A 21565-nucleotide genomic window follows, 5' to 3' on the forward strand; every position below is an offset into this window, starting at 1 on the left:
CAGTCAATATAACTTCTATTGCAACACCCTATCACTCGAGTCTCTTGTCCCGCTCGCTCACCACCAGTTCTAAGACAGCTATCATTCGTATGTTTACTCACAACACCTGTCTCTGTCACACGGCGTGGCGCACCCACCTCAGCAATACCGTCCATCCTTCCTAACAACACTCAAACGAGTCACACAGTTTGACATAATAAACAGCTGCAATGGCGCGGCGACATCCGCTTCTTTGCCGGTTCACACCTTGCAAATTTTCACAGCCGTGACGACAAGTTGGTTGCTACGGACTGAGGTCGCACAGCGAAAAAACAATCCCGTTCCGTCCCATCACTCGGTGGGAAAATATATCGAGGGGTGATGCACACATTTAACCCTTTCGACGTTGATTTTTTTTTTCAAAATATGAAAACATCCATTCTACAGCTTTATTTATTTCAATGCTGAATTACTAAATTAGATACAAAAGAGAAATAGAACAGAGAGATGAAAAAATAAAAGGCAGAAGCTAAATAAATGACATGAAAAGAAGACAGAAGCTGGAAAACAGAAGGCAGCAAGTAGAAGATAGAATCTTGAAAGTAGAAGACAGAAAATAGAAGTTAGATGATGAAAGCGAAAATTCAGAATAAAGACGACGGAAGATAGATAATTGAACATATAAGACAGAATATTGAAGATCGAAGACAGAAGACATCAACTTGAAGTTAGAAGATAGGAAATGGGAAACGAAATATAAAAGGTAGAATACAGATCATATAATGTAGAAAATTGGTTCATTTTATTTTATTTCAGAAGACAGAAAACAGCTAATAAAGGGTATACATAAAACAACTCTGAAAAATAAAACGGCGAAAGGTAGAAGACAGGAGGAAAAGAGCTCAGTAACAGCATATTTTGATATGGAGATCAAAAAGTGATATGGGTTTGTTTGACATGAGAGATAAAAGATCTAAAAATAAAATCAAAAATTTACTCCTGGAACATCATCATTATATCATATTTAGATTTTGTAAGATCTAACCAATAGCAGCGAGCTATTCTCTTGATATTGAAATATCAAATTTTGATATTGTTCAGATGTTCCAGGAACATTTATCAGATATTATTTTCAGATCTTTTATCTCTTATATCAATCAAATCAATATCACGTTTTGATCGTCAGTATTTCACCTCTACCCGGGAAGATGGAAGATAGAAACAAAAGATAGCAAAATGATAATAGAAGACGAAAAGTTGTAAACAAAGGCAACGATAAAATGTAGAAAATACAATCAAGGAGATGAAAGATAGAAGACAGAAGATAAAGAATGTACGATAGAAGACAGCAACTGGAAAATTTAAAAAAAATAGAGGGGTAGGATACGTAAGATAAAAGACAGATATGATAAAACATTAGAAGATGAAAATGTTAAACAGAAGGCAGCAGATGTAAATCTGAAAATAGATGGTGACAGAGGAGAAATAAAAGGTTGGAGACAGATGGTCATGGCGTTTGAAGACACAGAATAGCGTATATTATTTTCTGCCTTTCTTAACTAATATTTTTGATGAATTAGAGTTTATGAACGCTTTGCAGCTACTTTTGTTAGTAGGGTCTGGCTCTATCTTCTATTTTGTGTTTTCTACCTTTCATCATTTGTCATCTACCTTTTATCTTTCGTCTCTCACATTCTATCAACTCTCTTGAACCTTATGCCTTCTGTCTTCAATATTCTATTTTTTCTCTTTTATTGTTTATCTTATGTCTTCTATCATTCATCTTCTATATTTTATCTTCTGTCTTCTATCTTACATATCCTAGTTTCTATCATCCTTTTTTTTTTGTTTTCCAATGAATGTTTTCTACCACATATCTCTTTTTTCTGTGTTCTAGCTTTGATCTCCTCTTTTTTATCTTTTGTATTTTGTCTGATATCTTCCATTTTCGATCTTGTATCTTCTGACTTCCATTTTATATATCCCCTCTTCTACTCTCTGTCTTTTGCCTGCCTTCTAACTCTGAAAAAAAAACAGAAGATAGAACATCTGGAACAAAATACAGAAAATTAAAGGTACTGAATGGGAGACGGAAGGTATGATAAAGATGCAAGATTTATTTATTTACTACTATTTATTGCGCAACTTAAGGCCATTGCCTTTTAATATGTTACATTGAAAATACATTGCTGGTAGATAGTTAAGCACGATTTGCAAATAATGAATTGTACAAATATTATCTGTTTTTTTTTAACCATTAATTACAATTGAAGTACTCGATACATTCCCTCCTAAACGCAGCTTCTGAAGTTTGTAGGGTTAGATTATTAGGTAGTGAATTCCATGTAGCAACGCCTCTGTCGAAGAAAGAATATCCGTACTTTGCAGTTCGATGACGTGGCATGGAAAATTTCTGGCAACGAGTATTCCGTAAAGGTCTCAATTTGCTGAATAAATAGTTAGGTTGTCGAGATTTGAGTAGTTGAAAAATCAGCAAACAACATCTCATTTTCCCAAAATTTTCGAACGGGCATCCAATTAACTTTGCTTGTAGATGCGAAACATGTTGAAACCTAGTCAGGTTGAACACAAATCGTATGCATGAATTCAAAGCAACTTTTAATTTATTGAAAAACAATGATGAAGCCTGTGTTAGTAAGAAATCACATGAAATAAAATGAGGAAATATTAATGCTTTGAATAGTTTCAATTTAGTTTATTTTTCCACACTGCTCGGCTAGGAAATTGTCCCATTCAAAATTTTCCTGTATTTTTACTCCTAAGCTGGACGCTGAGTTTACAAACGTTTACAAGATGGAAGGAATTATTATAAAAAGAAGATAAATATAGCAGAAAGTTTCGAAGAATGCATCAAATATTCTCAATTTTTTACTGTAAGTTGATCAACTAGTTGTGTATGAGTGGTCATTCTATTCTGCACGAAGTTATGAAGATTCTAAAAAAGATATAATTATCCGATAGCCAACTTTGAGCTGTTATATCTCTGGATTAAATGAACCGACTGCAATGAAATTTTGACCATTTATGACTTATATCCTTTTCGTGACGGAGCGCAAAAAAGTGAAATCTCCATACAAATTGCTCAACTTTGGCTCTCCAGAACTCTTAGATTTCCCAAAAAAGTAATTATTATTTTACCTCATTTGAAAGAACTACTCTTTATCTTTTGATTTCTAGCGTTGACTACGTAGATAAATCGGAAATAAATAATATGCGACAGATAAAACTTTTTCATGTTTTACCGTTTTTGCCCACATTTTGTTGTGGTAAATTTTACAGACAACGTAAACAATAGTTCATTTCACACATACAAGTATAAGTAATGGCTGAATTAGTGGAACAATTTACATCATATAAAACAAAGTCTAAACAAATGAAAAAAATATGCAAAACTGTTACCGCTCAACAGCACAATTGTGTTGGTTCGTCACGAAAGGGATATAATGAGCTCTTAAAATGTTTTGACTCAACTTGAAACTATTAGCAAAAAAAAAGGTTATAGCGATCTCATTTATTTTATGCTTTTTTAGTAAATTGCTCTATTTTTAATATGCATCCCATTACTTTTTCAATTTAATGTCGGCTATGTTGTTACCTTCTTTCAAAACATATTTATATTCAAGAAAATGAGAGGAAATTTAAACACTTGATTTTGAAACGTTGTTGAAGGTTTTGAAAATTTTGTGTTTTATTAGGAAAATAATCTAATCGTTATATTTTTCTTCCGTGTTAAGAATTTTAAGTAAAGTCAAAAGTTTTTCAAAGCTTATTATGTAAGTCAGAAACGGTCAAAATTTCATTGCATTCGGTTCATTTAATCCAGAGATATATATACCTTTTTCTAGAATCTCTATAACTTCGTGCAGAATAGCCCGATATTTTCCAAATTTTGACCACTGATACACAACTGGTTGATCAACTTGCAGTGAATATTTGAGAAAAGTTACGGCTGCTTGAAATTTTTTTGAGAAGTGCTTTGCTTGTCGTGATCATTTGTCTATCCTTTGTACAATTCTGTAGCTTTCGAACAAAATAAAAAGAACTTTAAATCGGCCAATTGGATAAAAAGCTATGATTTTTTGAAAATTTCTAGTTTTTAAAAACCTTGATTTTTAGGACTACCCTATCTGAAAATTTGTCATCCCAATGATGAAATAAAAAATACGGGTCTAATCATTTTCGAAGCACTACGAACCCACCAAGTTTCACGACAATCGGAGTTGCACTTTATCTTTTTTCTATGGATTAGATGACAGAATACTGAACATTTTGAATGATAAATTAAAAAGCAAGATACTTAGATGATGGAAGATAGAAGGCTGAAAATAAAAGATAGAGGACAAAAAGCAGAGGATATACGTCAGAGAATGTATCATAAATAGGATAGAAAATAGGAAACAGAAGCTAGGAAAGTTTGACGACAGAAGACATGAGGAAAAAAGATGAAATCCACAATATGAAAGACTGAAGACATCATATGAAAAAAATGGGAGGTACAAGACAGAAGATAGAAAAAATAGAATTTATAGGAGGTGTAAATTAAAAGATAGAAAACAGAAGATAGAGCACAGAACTTGAATTAGAAAATACACAAAGTAGAAAATATAGGATAAAATAAAGGAAATAGAAGGCAAAGACAAAAAAAACAGAAGATGGGAGGTAGAAGATGAAAGACAGAAAATGCAGTGTGAAGAATTAGCATGAGTTACTTATCTTACCGATCAGGCTAACCAGGCAACCCAGGCGGTGGCATCTGCTGTACATAGTAGCCGTCTCCATTCCACTCGATCCATGGCTGTTTGTCTCCAGTTCCGCACTCTGCGTTGGATTCGCAGATCGTCCTCTACTTAGCATAAGTTAAAATTCACGAATTAACGAAAATAAAAAAAAACAGAAAATGTAAGATACATGGTAAACCGACAAAACTGGTAACTGGAAACACTTCTGTACTTAAAATAGATATCCCCATTCAATACGATGGGGATAAATCACATGTTCATTATAGATTGAGTGAAGGATTGAGAATGAAATTGAGTACTTGTCTTTAAAAATTCCTAAAATTATCTCTGCGCGTGGCAGCACTGCTTAAACAGTATCGACCATCGAGCAATATTCGATTTTGGAGCCGAATATGAAATTTAAATGTGCAGTCAAGGTTAGCTAGACTTCAAGTAGCATCTTCGGTGTCATAACACAACGTTCTTGTACGCAACTCGAATACTCATAAGCCGCTGTCCATAAACTACGTAGACTCATTTTTTGTCATCTCTCACACACGGCGCTCGCATCGTTTTCGCTCCTGTTTGACGTTTGCCCACTATTGCCATTTCCTCAGTGAGTTTACGAAATACAGAGTGATTAGCATTGGGCGATTATGTTTTCATGACGATGATTTTAATCGCATTTTCTTCCAAGTGATACGTCTGTTTGTCTGTGGTTTAACATTGTTAAACTCGCAACACTGGGAGCAAAAATATTTAATCTCAGAGCCTATGCAAGACAGCCAACTCTAATGTTCGCTAATCTTACAGTGCATCATTTCACACATCCATCACACACATCCATCATTTCACATTACCACGCAACTATTATGTTGCTGCTGGCAACACTGCCGATATAGGATATGGCTTTAGCTAAATATCTCACATCCGATGAGAGACAGGATATTCGAATGTTCTACAGTGTTATACTATTCCTCAAGTGCAGTCCATTTTATCATAAATAATGCGCAATATTGCGAAACGACCGCAATGTTATTACTGACCACACTGATCATGCAGATTAAAATATAAATAAATATCCGGTAGATCCGTATCGACGAGATAAGCAAGCAAATGCAGAACATTTCACATTGTGACTAAACAATAGTTAACAATCACTGCAACGCTGATCAAACAAATGATTATATTGTTATGTAGTTTATCAGTGTTGCCAGCTAGTAAAAGCATATTAAACAATAAATGGATACCTCGGATCACTCTTGATTCGGGTACTCTGGATCAAGAATTGTTATGCTTTACAAACGATCAGAATGATTATCTAAGTGGGCAAAATAAAATACGCATTGAGATTGGTTTTATATCACTTGAGCAGTGCTGCCAGATGTCAAAAACTTGAATCACCACAAAAAATACTGGATGAATTAAGTATCGTTTTCCGGTAGTGTTGCCAATTTATAAAAAAAAAATCATCATTAAGGTGAACATGGATGCATTTCCTCATTTTTAAGTTTTCGACTTTTCATTAAGTAATACAGAAATATTTTTAAAAACGGTTTTCATACATATTTAAAGGAAGGATCCAGGTATCTCCTGAATTTATTCCTGGAAGAAAGTGTTAAAAAATGTTTTTCAGAAAAATGGAAAAGTTAGAGATATTCATTTATTTATTAACCTATATCAGCAGTGTTTCCTGCTTCTGAAATCATATGACTTCATCGAATAATGGCTCACAGGATAATGTCTGATGCCAATGCGAAGTTCTCTGACCATTCGCATTTGGTAATAGCTGATCCCAATTTGGATTTACTTGCGCAGTGTTGCCAGTTTTCCCAACAATTTTGACTTATCGTTGCAAATACCCAATGACTCCTAATATGCATTTCAATTTTGCTCGAACTACTTTTACCCAATCTCTTTGTTTATTGGTGTTTAATAGCAATACCCTCGTTTAATTTTTTTTTCATGACTATCGAACAGTGTTGTCATCTGAAGCCACAATTCCAAATAGTGAAAGGCCATACGTGAGAAAACTTTATCTATATTCAAACTTTGCCGAACACATGGACGAGATAAATTTGCATCTAGTACTTGTATTTTAAGGAAGTAAGTAAATCTCTTAGGTCCAATTCTGTTTCAATAATGGATGTCAAGTAAGAACGAAGTTTGGTTGCTGTAATGTTGAAGATAAAAGATGGAGACACTACATAGAAAATTGAAAATGAAAGATAAAAGACAGAAGCTGGAAGATGGTACGTACCCGGACAACCAGTAATCGTATAAGATGTTGCATAAGATGATAAAGTGGAGGCCATATACATGCATGCCTCCATTTAGGCGCATGTAAAATGTACGTATATCGCCTCCACTTTAACATCTTATTCGACATCCTTTACGATCACTGGTTGACTGGGTAGATGCCTAAAGAATTGTGGCAGAAGATATAAAATAGAAGATAAAATACAGCAAATAGTAGATAGAACATATAAAATAGAAGGTCGAAAACTCAAGGTTAAAGATAAAAATAGGATATAGAAGACATAAGGTGAGAGATAAACAATAGTTGGGGGTGACAGATAGAAAATATGAAATAGAATGAAGAAAATAAAATACATAAAATGGAAAAAAAAGTTTAAAGATAGAATATATGAAATAGAACAAACTACCATCTAATGCAAAAAGAAGAGAAATTTTAATATAGACAGTTGTGCACACAAGCACGAAAGGGTTGAATGTAGTTTCCGACACTTGAGTCACATTACTTACGACTTCAAAAGCACGGCGCCGATTTTTGTTGACCCAAGCTTAGTTGGTCGATTCGTTTGCGTCTCGTATGCAAACATCATCACATTTAGAACAACACAAAATGTTGTGCAACGATCTTGTAAATGCATTGCTGATGGATCTCTAAATGACATTTTCTTTTCTATACTTCCCAGCATTCGAATAAGTGCTCGACTCAAGAGCACAAATGAGCACAATATAAACAAATTGACTCGCTCCCGGCAGCGACGCAAATCCCACGAAACAGTGATCGTGCTGGACTGAAGAGCTTGCTTGTCTTGATCCAATTAAAATTCTTCCCTCCAAAATGGAAGATAATGTGCCGGTCGGTCAGCCAAATCATGTTCGAACTAATCGAAAAAAAAATGGGTTAGATTTTTTTCTCAGCACAAGTGGATTCGAGTAACCGAACGAACATCTTATTCCGCGCATGATGCACACTACTAATGTAAACATCCAGTCGGTGATGCACAAACTTTGGTTAGTCGATCGAGGTATACGTCAGAAAACTGGACTGGCTGGAAGCGGGTTTGGTGTTTGGAGATAAATTTTGTTATTAAATTTGCCAGACGAGAAGTGATGTTTAAATTTAAAATTGGTCTTCTGGCGCGCTTCCTGCGCCGGATGTGCGTTGGATTGTAGGAAAAATATCGATGACCAAACTATATACTTACGCACGAAGACTACGTTGACGAGGATTTTTGCCTAAGGTTACTTCCGTACGCAATAATATAACGTACAGTCACAGACTATCTGAAAATAAATATGAAAATGATAACTTTGTAACCATAACAATGGCTGTTCATTTTCTTGTAACAGTTTTAGCAAATTGTGATCACATGCGATTCAACATCATATCATCATAAACGATTCTGTCTTATGCGAGTTTGTATGTATACTTCAACAAGTTTATTATTGCATTTATGCAATTTGAATTATATACCAACGCGAGTTAAACTGACAAAGCAGGATAAAGTACAAACACAGACAAACAGACATACTACTTAGAAGAAAATTGCTTCAAAAACATCGTTTGGCATCTCACTAGCACCCTCTATAATGCTCAGTCCGAAGCATTCATTTGCAGGTGTTGTTTCCCTCGGCTCGATGTAACAATTTTGCAGGTGACGACTCCCCCGTGGCGTCATCCATTCATAAAACATGAATGAAGGTTCATGATTGAGTCATTTTATGTAAACATTGATCGGCGTCGCGTTCATTTCTGTGCAAAATTGAGGCACAGCAGCGCCACCATGACACATGCGAGCACAGTCCGAACCACACGTTGTTTTCAAAATGACCGTTAAATCGTGCGATGATTTCAATTTGAGTAGTATGTCTGTTTGTCTGTGGTACAAAGTAAAGAGCTTATTATCGTCGCAGTATGCAATAGGTTAATAATACGAATTGATTTGTGCGTTCGCTTTATAGCATATACACCATTTTTAAAGAATTTTCACTGAAGGCATAAAAACGTTGCGAACCTAAACTTGTTTGAACACGACTGTGTCTTTGTAGCAACCTGAATTTCGTACATCGCGAAACCGCCAATATCATCATTTACACAAAAACCAAGTGTCAAAGCAAATATAGGACCATGCAAGATACCGCCACTACCGGATCGATAAGACTTACTGCCAACAGAATCGCGAGCAAATAGCAACAATCGTCGTTTGCCAACAGAACCCAAACCGAAAGAAAGTGAAGCTCCCATAAAACGAGATAAAACTGGTACGCACTTACGGCGTGGCGCGGCGTTTGATTAAACAATTATATCATCTTCCATGGCCAGAATAGCGATACCACCGCGCCGCCCTCCACATGGAATCGCATTCTTTTCTTCCTGATGAAGTTGAGCCGTGTTGCCAGCTAACTCTCGTACCGCAGTTTAATCTTAACTTTTAATTTTTAACGAGTTTGACCTCTTGGCCTCTTGGGTTGATGCGCCTGCCTGCTTATGCTATGTTTGCCCTACCAAGCCGGTTCTGTTTCAATTTCTTGATCTGCTGAATGGTAAAAAGAAAAGTGAAATAAAGGGAATGTTTGCTGGTTGAAGTCTTCGAAGAAGTAAACGAGAAAAAAAAAACTGGAGCCGGACATTGGCTGATTTGTCCCGAATGAAATGATATTGTGGAAGCAGATCTCATTCCGGTAGATTTATTTAAAGTCTAAGACTCTTAGTTTTTCATGAATACGGCTAAACACTTTTGATCTAGATCCCGTAACGTGGGTAGATCACCTCAGAACGGTGCGTTACGGTGTAAGATCTACCACATTGCATCAAATTTTAATCTTACTTTTTTACTGCCTAAAGTGGTAGCATACCAGATTAGAATTTGATGTATTTTTGTAATGGTTATGTTTTAATTTATGTTTTGTTTTTAACTTCTAATAAACCTTTTTGTTTCAGGAGGATTCAGGTAATTTTATTAAAAAATAGTATCTGTAACGAGCGTATCACTTATGCCTTATTCAGTATATATTACTTAATCCTTTATTCTCTTTTCAGTGAAGAATCTTAATACCTGGCGCACTAATCATTATTTATTTAGCAAATCACCGTATACATCACCATAATAATACATGCGAACATGTTTAAATATCTATATCGTTATCTGGAAGCGTTTGGTACGGCAGGTCCACGCTTCCATCTTTCCCCTCGATTTCAAGGTGTAGAATTTTTTCAAATATTGACTATGTTGAAACCTTTCTATCCCTTGAAATCTTCTCTGCGGTACATGCTGCGCAGTTGGCCTGGCCGTTAAACAAGAAAAATGATAGCCTTGAAAAGTCTTCATTTTCCAAGATGCATTCAAGTAATGGCTGCGTTAGTGTGAGATTAGATTAGATTAGATTAGAATACGGCTAAACACTTTTGATCTAGATATTGATTGTTTAGTCAGATATCTCTATGAAGCATTTCCAGCCAAAAACACGATAAAAATGCCATTTTTGATTCGATATTTTTTTTGATTTTTTTTTCGTGTGCTGGATTATATGAATCATTTACTATTGCAGCAATACATAGCCATTTTTAGTCGCCTAACTTTTAAAAAGGATGCATGAAAAGTCTAATTTTCTCCTGCAGAGAATTATAACTCGAAAACGGTTTGTTAGTTCAAAACTTATATAATATTCAAAGAACTCTTAGAACAAAAAATATATTGATTTAAAAAAAATGCACAAATATTCATCGGTGATCTACGTTAGATAACATACAATTTTAATTTTTCAAAAACCTTACCCTCCGATTTCTTTTTATTATTTTTCTGTAGAAAGCTTACTTCCAACCGAAATATTTGCCAAGTAGCAAATCGATCAAAAAAACGGGTAGAATAAAACTGTTTTTGAGATTTTTTTATGTTAATAATAGATTCTACGTTCAAGTTCCAATGAAAAAACTATGCATGATTGTTTCCTACATTCAGCTATTAAGTTACAGCATTAAGTTGCAGCGAAAAAACATGTTTAGAAACATGTATTGGACCTTGTGAAATGTTATTCGAAATTTCATCAGGGAAATAAACTTAATTTGATTAATTGAATGTTTCGCAAGCATGAAGACATTATTGCAATATCGAAGGTACTATTTTTTATTCTTAACCACTTAACCTATTTTACAGCTCTTTTGTCCACTAGGGCACTACGTGAGCAATTCCAATTGGCGGCTACACTTACACTTTGTACAGCGCCTAAATGTATTCTATTATATTCTTATTCTACTATATCGAGCTGTTTTGCCTTTGTGCTGCTTTCACTTTTCTACCCTGTCCTTGGTAGAATGACGAGCACGATGATGAAATGATGTGTGGCTGTTGTTCCTTTTCCAGTCCGATTGGGGGTCGTCCATTATGGGTTCGCCGTTATGCCGTTCGCCGATATCCGTTAGAGCTATAACGGGTCCGTTAGAGCTATAAGTGCTCAGAAGAAAGTCAGGTGCCAGCCGCTCTCGGGGGTAAGAGCAACTGACGAAGTGCCGGGGCTGGGATCGAACCCATGACCATCCGCATATGAAGCGAACGTGTAGCCACTGCGCCACAGGCCCCGGCTATCGAAGGTACTTGTTGAAACCGTTTCTTAGCAGTCCCGTACTAATAACTCGGAGTTTGTAGGGATCAGCTTTAGCTGTAAAAACGTTTATTTTATTGATTTTTTCAATTAGAATAACTTATTACTTACAATTTATCGGTTTCTTTCTGAGTAATCTTAGTTTAGATGATAATTTCCAATTTTAGATTAGGTAGGAATTTGCTGAGAGCGGCCCACTATTTACACCTTGTCTTTGAAAATGTTTAAGGTGACAATTTTCTGAAAGTGCTCGCCAAAAAAATTAGAGAAAATCATTTTTTGAATGAGTGTTATCAGTTTCGTACCTTTTAATTCCGCACTGTGTTTCTTATCCTTTGACAGATACGCGTATTTCGACTACCACTTGTAATCTTCCTCAGTATCAGTTATCTACTCTTCTTCAGTGGATAACTAAAAAGTGGTAATTATTGACCAGCGCGCACCGGGGGTTACTCGTCGTTACAGTACTGATGCAGTATTAAAATATCAATAAAAAAAGATTTATTAGTTCATTTTCTTGTTTGTTTTTGAAAAAAAACTGTATTCTTTCCTTAAGGAGTTATATAGCTTAAGGGCGTATTGTATGGCGTATCGCACAACCTCCATAAGGACAAGGTTAACACGAAATCGTATTTTTGAAAGTACTACTCCGCGTTGAATTTAATGAAGGCCGCCTACTGGGCCAAGAGCGATATCTTCCTCAGATAAGCTTTTCGTGACTTTGAATAATATTTATTTGTTCATAATTTTGAAAAGTTTTTTTTTAAGAACCATGATGAGATATCTTGGAATGTGGCAATGAAGTGCAATATTTAGAACACAAGTTGCTATTCTTTGTTTCCTTGATACTTAAGCTTTTCAAATTGTCATTTCATCGTTTTTAAATCTCTGAATTTTATATGTTTTTTTTTTCAACAAGGTTTTGCTTCTATTCGCAATATTTTTACTGTGAGATTCCTTCATCTTCACAGCCAGTCGAGGTAATTTTTACCAAAATCTCAACTGCTGAGCGTTTGATAATAAATTTTACCGAAATTCTGTAAAAAATCACTGAATTTCGGTAAAACGTTAACGTTTACCTGTGAAACTCTAACGAAGTTTGGTAAAAGTTACTCACTTCACCGAATGTTTCGAATGGTATAATTCGGTGAAATATGATGTTTTCTAACTGTGTAACTGAATTTGAAAAAAATATCTGAAATGTGCCGATATATGGTCACACAGAGTTTTTAACGGAGTCATAAACGGAGTGCTCTTTTGTGATTTCTTCAAGGATTCTTGGTGCGATTATTCAAGACAATCTTCCTGGCATTCTTCCTGAAGTTTCTCCGTCGACTTCTCCTGGAAGTCCATTAGAGATTTTAGGAAAGAATTCCTCGAGAAATGCATCATGGGATTCCTCCAGGAACTCGTTTTGGCCTACCTCCAGGAATTCCAACTGGGATTCCTCAAGCAATTCCTCCTAGGACTCCTCCAGCACTTCTAACTGATGTACCTCCATGAAATCTTCTAGAGATTCCTCGTGGGATTCCTCCTGGCATTCTTGCTGGATTCTTTCGAACAATCTTCCTGCAATTCCGCCAAAAAAAAATCTCCAGCGATTCCTTCAGGGACTCATGGATTTCTTCAGAATACCTCTACCAATTCCTCCAGGGATTTCTCTAGACATTCCTCCAGGTACTTCTTTTAGGATTCCTCCTGACATTCCTGATGGGATTTCACTAGAGATTTGCTATCTTCCAAAATTATTTCGGGATCTCCTCAAGTCAATTTCTATTGGAATTCCTTCAGCTGAAATTCCTGGAAGAAGGCCAAGATAAAATGTTTGGAGGAATTCCTGGGTGAGTATTTAGCAAAATCCCTTGGAAGAATCAACATAGGTATTTCTGGAAGTAACCTATGAAAACTACCCGGAAGAATCCCAGCAAGAATGCCAGGAGAAATCCCTAGAGTGATTTCTGCAGGTTTCACAGCAAGAATTTCTGGAGGAGTCCTAGGAAGTATTCCTGAAAGAATCACAACAGGAAACGCTTGTGGAATCCCAGCATGAGTTCCTGGATGAAGATCAAGAGAAGTTCCTGTAGGAATCTCATGAGTAATTTTCTGAAAAATGTTAGGACAAAACTTCTGGGGGAACCACAGAAGGAACTTTAGGAAGAATCCTAGAAAGATTGCCTTGAATCCCCAGCAAGAGTTTTTAGTATTATAGTAAGAATTTCTGGAGGAGTTCTAGGAGGAATTGCTGGAAGAACCACAACAGAAATTGCTAGAGGAATTTAGCTGAAATTTCTGGAGAAAGGCCAAGAGAAGTTGCAGGAGGAATCCCATGGGAATCTTATGGGAGAATCTTTGAATAAAATACCGTGGATAAAAAATCCTGGAGAAATCACCGGATGAACTTCTGAAAGAATCATAGGATGAGTTCTTAGAAGGATTCTAGGATGTATTATTGTAGAAATTTCAGAAGAAATACTAGGAATCGCTGGAGCAAACTAGACAGGAATTTCTAGAGAAAACCCATCCGGAATGCGTTGAGGAATTAAAGAAAAATTCCTGAAGAATTCCTGGAAGAACACGTGAAGGAATCCACAGAGAAGGCCTTGTAGGATTCGTAGGAGGAATCTCTGGAAGATTTCCCGGAAGAATTCCAGCAAGAATGCCAGGATAAATTCCTAAAGGAATCACTAAAATATTGAGAAATCCTAGGAGGAAGGCCAAGAGGCGCTTCTGCAGGGATTGCATAAGGAGTTCGTAGAGGAATCTTTTGATAAACTCTCTGTAGGATTTCCTGGATGAGTCCTTGGAGTAATCCGTGGAAGAACAGCCGAAGGAAAGAAGAATTTCAGGAAGATTGCTTGGAAGGATCGCAGCAAAAAAAAAAAGGCAGGAAAAAGCTCTAGAAGAAATTATAGCAGATTTTTTGAAGTATCACAGGTAGAGCTGCTGAAGGAGTCCTAGCAAGAGTAGCTGGTAAATCCCTGGCTAAAATCTCTGAAGTAATTTTCAGGTTTCACCGGAGGAATTTCTGGAAAAATGACCAAAATATTGCCATGAATAATCCCAGCAAAAATTTCTGAAAAAACTCCACGAGAAATCTCTAGAGAATTCCCAAAAAGGTATTACAGTAATAATTTCTGAAGGAGTCCTAGGAGGAATTGCTGCTTGCACCACATTTTTAATTGCTTGATGGATTTCATCTGGGATCCCTGGGAAAATCAACGTGAAACAAGGAGACGAACCAGCCAAGGGCTGAAAGTCTCTGAAATAAAGACAAATCAATCAATCAATCAATCAAAGTGAAACAAAAGCTTGAAATTGATATTTTGATTCTTCGGGGTACATGCTATGTTTTTCTAGAAAATCAGAACGATTATATTCTTTAGAAACAAATTATCAATTTCAAGCTTTTGTTTCACGTTTTACAAGAAAACTCAAGCATGAGAAACTTGTAGGTATGGTAAAAACCTACATTTTTTCCGAAGACAGTTTGACTCTATCTTTAAAATTGTATGAGTTATATGTAGTTTTTCGATTTTTCAGGGGATTTTTGAAGTCGATTTATTCCAATTTAAACAATGAAGTTATTGTTATTTTGCTTCAAAATTGGCTTTATATATGACCTTCCAAATGCTGCTTAAAAGTTTTTTTTATCTTACCAACTCCATGAGATATAATCCTTTTAAGACATCGTTGTTTTTAAGTCAAAACTGTCCCTAACATGTGAATGACAAGACTTACATGCAATGTTCAGAACAAATATGCGTCATTACTTACTCTTCAAATGCTACGAAGCTCACATCTTCGAAAAAAAAAATCAAATAAAAAAGTTATTGTGAAAAACCCGTTTTTGGAGGGATTACCCTAAGTAGAAACTTAAAATTGACCTACTACGTTCAAATTAGGAACTAGATAAAAGGTGTCTTCGGCAAAATTTCTCGCAAAAGCATTTCCTACAACTTTGCTAAAGTACTCGATCGCAAGTGACTCAACATTAAAAAAGTTTTGTTCTACATTTGAAATAAGACGAGGACCCCACACTGAACATATTTTTTTTTTGGAAAAGATGCAGAAAAACAACTGCAAATAACATCTCTAAAGACACCAAACGCATAAAATTAAAGAACAGAGATAGGGATTTTTTCCTGCTAAAATGTGGATTCGGACCAATGTGCATTGTTCGGTAAACTTGGCCTTGGTAGTACAACTATCATCAGATAAGTTGAGCTCGTTCATGCTATTTTTTGTAAATGTAGTCTTGCGTTATTATTCATTTTCAACAAAGATGATATGTCACATCATTGATCAGTAAATTTGTTCAAGTCAAGTATGTCTATTTCGAGTGTTTCCTAATATGTTTGCCTGATTCTCAGTTAGATGTTCAGTGAGCATATTCACTTTGTTCTATGCGCTCCGAGTACTGCTTTTTGTAAATTGACCTTTTTGCATTCCTTTGAGTGTAACTCTCACCCACTCGGGACGCCTGGTCCAGCAGCGCCGCGTGCACATTGCATCATCACTGACTGTATACCATCATCGGCGGAGTGCAGACTGCAGGCAGGCCCTATAAACTCGCGAGAGGGGTCAAGTCCGCAAATGGCCCGTTTCGTTCGTGGTTGCTCCATTCAGTCTATTTAAATTCTTTAGTCTCCATCTCATCTTTTTCTCGGTGGTGGAATGAGTGCATTCTCGGATCATGCAAACATGCTCCAGGGGCAGTAAAATGAAATTTATGATACCGAATGGTGATTTATGGAATCGAAATTAATAAGTGAGCGTGGCTCAGCAATAAAAGTGTAACAGAATGTAGGGGAAGCGTACTAATGTTAGTCTATGTATTTAAACATGAGTATACATTTTCTTCGTTTTGCATCTATATAATGATGGAACTGATCATCATGATTTTCGCACTGTTCAATACGTCTTCTGGGCGGCTGTGTTAATATGAAGAAAAAGCTACGGATATAAACTCAAAAGTGTTTTTTGTCTGTATTAACGAGATTTTTAGCCCTAGAAAACTCAAAAGTGGTAAAATAGAGATACAAGTAAAATTCGGATGCTAAGAAAAAAAAAATAAACTCGATCGCAATATGTGGAGCAAATTTATAGCTACCGACAGTTCAATTAGGCCGAAAGCATAATAATTTAAAATGGAAATACTACCTTTGCCACTACAGCTAGTCCTATACAAAACAAAGCAATGAGTAGCAATCTAATTTTTATCGTGGATTATTTTTATTTTGTTTAAAATGAGTATATTCAAACAAAGTGAATAGGACTTGTTTTGGAACTCTGACTGTAAAAGTGAGTAAAATGCACTGCAATGAATTGTGATACGTATCCTTGAGTGAGTCATAAAATATGTGGGCTTTTACAGACTGGACATATGGTCGTTTCTTTTCAGCTACTCGTATCTGTATATTCTCAAAAATACCTTATTTAGTGTCGAATCTTGTTACTTTCTCTTTTCCACATCTCGTAAAGCCCTACATATCCGTTGAACTTTCAACATATGTTCTCGTGTACCCACCACTTAATTAGCCAGATCGGATTACCTAGCCGCGGAGCTATCGATAAACGCCAATCTCTCTCCTGCTTGAGTTACACACCGTAGTAAAATTTTTAATTGGACAATTGCCATCGAATAACCTTCAATTCCACTATATTTTCGTCGTAATCTCGCTGCTGAACCGCTTATACTAATCCACATCTTTCCTTTCACTTTTCCTTCCTTTCCAGAACGACACAAACACAGCTTTCCTCAGGGCAGCCCGGGCTGGAGATCTACAGAAACTGATAGAGTACCTCGAGACCGGACAGGTCACAGACATAAACACATGCAATGCGGTAAGTTTGGGAATTTGGGCTGCGCGCTTGTCGAAATCGTGGGGATGCACTTAAAAATTGACTTAAGGAAGATGGTTATTATTTTGCGTTTATTTATTTATTTTTTTGTTAGATTACAGTTGAGTGACTGGAGATACGGTTTCATTTTTTTTACCTTTTCAACTCAGATAAAGTTTGTTTAGAGTGTATTCAACTACACTAAACTCATTTTGTACCGACTTTACGAAGCCTCTAAGCAGAATACCCTCTTTGAATGAGTGTAATCAGTTTTGTATAAGGTTATTATTAATTCCGCCCTATACTGCTTATCCTTCGACAGTTACTCGTATTTTGACTACCACTTGTAATCTTCCTCAGTGTCAGTTATCCACTTGGAGTGGATCTTCCTTGAAGTGAATAAAAGGTACAAAACTGATTACACTCATCCACATAACTCTCTTACTGTGATAGAACAATTGTGGAAAAAATTAAAAATGGTAATTGTTGCGGTTCAATTCATAATAATGGCAAGCGAAGGTGACCACTCGAATAGAAGCAAATAATGGCTGAATGACAAACATTATTATTTATGTGTTGAGAATAAGAGCTAAAAGAACAAAAATAAAAACAGACTTTGTACCGGAAAATAACTAATTTTATCCTTATAAGAACAGACCAAAGACAAAATCTAGACCAACATGTGAAATGGGCGGAACAATCATTGCACCCCTCAGCTTCTTTCGTCGCTGCTAAACGTATTTTAATACATTTTTAAAAACTCATTACGTTTTCAATTAGAAGGGAGTATACTCTATCTGTTACTGGTTGGAGCATGGATTGGAGATTCCATCAATAAATGGAAATACGTCCAAGAGGAACGGCAGAAGCAGAAGTTTGCAATGGCTGTTACTGTAAAAAAAACTGTTTTGTTCTTGGTTTTATCTTATAGTAACAAAATAAGTTATTTTTTACTTATTTTCTGGACCAAAGTCAGATATTATTTTTGTTCTTTTAGCTCTTACATTTCCAACCAATAACAAAAATTTCTTTTTGATTGTTTTATTTTTAAAGAAAAATTTGATCCTCTCCAGTTCTCTCTGAAAAAATAACTTATCAATCATAAATTAAGTTATGATTGCAAATTATGCCGTTGGGATGTTATTTTACTTCCCGAGGAGGAAGGAATAACTGTCACATAACTGCAGGATATCAAAGCCAGGTATTATATCAAGACAAGGTATTGGTCGGTTAGTCGAGGATTGAAAATTGCTCATTTTGGTGTTGTGTAGGTGCATACTTCGTCACCGACAAAAAAAAATACCTCAATGAGTTATTGGTTTGGTATTGAGGGAAAAATCGCCGATTATTATTTAGGTAGGGTAGAAGCTTCAGTTTTGGCCAGTCCGGAGTTTTGGCCATAGTGCGATATTGAGCCTGTTGCGATCCAAATCGGCGTAAATTTATTTTTTACTAGTAGATCCTAATACAATATGATGCTTACAGCTGTGAAAACCACACATTTTGATTAAAAACTGGAAGAAAAAAATATATTTCCTTAAAAAATCTGCTCCCATATATCTATTTTGGCCAGGGTGCTTCTAATTTGGCCACTCCCATAAGAAATACACGTGATTGGCCAAAATAGAAACCAAACTTAAGAATATGGCCAAAACTGCGGCAGAGCTTCTATTTTGGCCAGTGCCACTTTTAATACAAAAATCAAGTATTGGCATGATTTCTGCATTTTTCCTTCAACATATAGATTGAAACCTTTCTTTTGACGCATTGGTTGTTTTCATAGGATTTTTGGTTATTTTTATAAAAATGATTTCCCTTAGACTGGCCAAAACCGGTGCCCGCACCCTATAGCAATATTTACCTGAAGTAATTTTTCACGTGGTGTTCATAGAATACAAATCACAGTGATTATTTTAGGTATTTTACCTCTTGTGCAGGGCTTCTTAATATCTTTATGCATTTCAGTATCGTAATTTCTATTTTCTACTACTCATTTCAGTATCATAATGGCCTACTTTTCCGTACCGGTTCACTATGCAACTGAAATGAGTTGCATAATGAAAAATAGTTACATAATGTTCACAATGCATCTAATTTGAATTGCATTATGAACATTATGTAACTCAAATGAGTTGAATAATGAAAAAAATCATTGCATAAAATTTTGTGTGGAACTTAAATAACTATATTCAGGTTATAGGTATTGGGTTTTGCATACCTGAGTTTGGTATTCTACATCTATTTTCTCCTGCTCGGGAATTGGGATGCTCAGAAGAACTACTACTACTGCAACACTACCAAAAAACCTCGCTCGTCGTATACAGCGCTTGCGCGGTGCAGTTTCGGTTGCTTGATAGAGCGCGTCCTGAAAGGTTAATCTAAATTTTATAAAATCTACGGAAAACTGGAAATCAACAAACGGGTTGTACCGATTATACTAGCTCTATTCCGATGGATGCTAGGAAATTTTGGAAATGACTTCGAAGACATGCATATGATCTCGAGAAAGCTTCCAGGAAAAAGTGATACCTTCAGAGATTTGTTTAGGAATTTGCTTGAAAATCTTTCCGGAATTCCGAAATTCTTCAGAGGATTTCTCCCAAAATTCTATCCAAGATGCTTCCTTGAATACTCCTTATATTTCCATCAAAATTTCTTCTTAAAACCCGGCTGACGTCGTTAATCGTGGTCTACCTTTTCAGTTGCCCACAGTTTTTCACAGAACTCTTCCCGTAGTTTCTCTCGGAGCTCTTCGCTAAATTCATCAAAGATTTCATTTCTGAGTTTTTTTTTTGTATTTCTTCAGGAAAGTCTCTCAAGATTCCGAGATTTTCCGGTGCTCCTACTGGGATTTCTGTGAGTTATTCTTGGGATTTCTATCAGATTTTCCGAATGAGTGTAATCAGTTTTGTACCTTTTAATTCCGCCCTATTTGCTTAGAGGGTTCGAAAAGTCGGTACAAGTTCATTTCTACCAGAGTTACTCTCACGATTGCTACAGGAATTTTCCATGGGGTCTCTGCGAGAGTACCTCCCGGGATTTTTCCAGAGGTTTTCCCGAAATGCTTTTAGAGTTTCACACTGGATTCCTTTCCGAGATCCTTTCAGAGCTCCTTTCAAAATTAAACTGACTGGTCTTCCGGAATGGGTTTCCAAGTGTTTCTCCCGGGATGTCTGCGAGATTATTGCAGAAGATCTTCCAGGATTTTTTTTTTCTTGGATTACCTCGTCGAATTTCAGCCGCATACCCTCCCGATTACTACTGCGGGAATTCTTTCGGAAATTTCTCTCCTAGGACTACTCACACAATTTTATTACCGAGATGTCCCAGTTTCCTTCAAAGTGTGTTTTCAAAAAGTTTTCGCGAAATTTCTCGCAAGGTTTCACCTGAATTCCTTCCGATATTTCTTGAAAGTAATTTTTCCAGTATACCGAGAAAAATTCCAGGAAAATTCCTGTATGAGCTTCTGAAGAAACTATTGGGAAAATCCCCAAAAAAGACTTAGAATCCAAGGAAACCCGATTTAGATTCCGGGAAGAATTCTGGAAGTACTCACGCTGTACCACATGCGTACATTTGTCATGGTGCGTGTACTCAGTACACAACGCGACCGCTCCCGGGCTAACTAAAAAAATCCAGTTGCATGAACATTATGCAACTCAAATGCAAAACTCGTATGCAAAAGAAAAAAAACTTTTTCAAAAGAAAATCTTTAGGGCAAACTTTGGTAAGCTTCCCAAGGGTGTGAATCTTAATATAAGCAGTAAAAAGAACGGTTTTCAAAAATAATTTATTCAACATGCTCTTCTACCTTCCGCCACTGCTAGAACGGTCTAAACGCCCTGCACCTCGCCGCCAAGGATGGCCACTTCGAAATCGTTCAGGAACTGCTCAAACGGGGCGCCAACGTAGACAACGCAACCAAAAAGGGCAACACAGCGCTTCACATAGCGTCGCTAGCGGGCCAGAAGGAAATCATCCAACTGCTGCTCCAGTACAACGCCTCGGTCAACGTGCAATCGCAGAATGGCTTCACACCGCTGTACATGGCCGCCCAGGAGAACCACGACGAATGTGTCAACCTGCTGCTGGCAAAGGGAGCGAATCCGGCCCTGGCTACGGAGGTAAGATCCTCATCCTCACTTCACTACTGT

At 36.4% G+C, this 21565-nt stretch overlaps 1 protein-coding gene across 8 annotated transcripts in view; it reads left to right on the plus strand.

The window, feature by feature from the left end:
* The window catches only part of LOC109417689 (ankyrin-3), a 591898-nt gene that overhangs the window by 262784 nt on the left and 307549 nt on the right, over positions 1 to 21565 (plus strand). For all 8 annotated transcript variants that reach the window (XM_062850448.1, XM_062850447.1, XM_062850452.1 and 5 more), the window contains exons 3-4: positions 17307 to 17414; positions 21239 to 21535. In XM_062850448.1, coding sequence (XP_062706432.1) covers positions 17307 to 17414; positions 21239 to 21535 — 405 coding nt within the window. The remainder of the gene's footprint in view (positions 1 to 17306; positions 17415 to 21238; positions 21536 to 21565) is intronic.

This window comes from Aedes albopictus, chromosome 2 (assembly GCF_035046485.1).
Source record: "Aedes albopictus strain Foshan chromosome 2, AalbF5, whole genome shotgun sequence".
Lineage (NCBI taxonomy): Eukaryota > Metazoa > Arthropoda > Insecta > Diptera > Culicidae > Aedes > Aedes albopictus.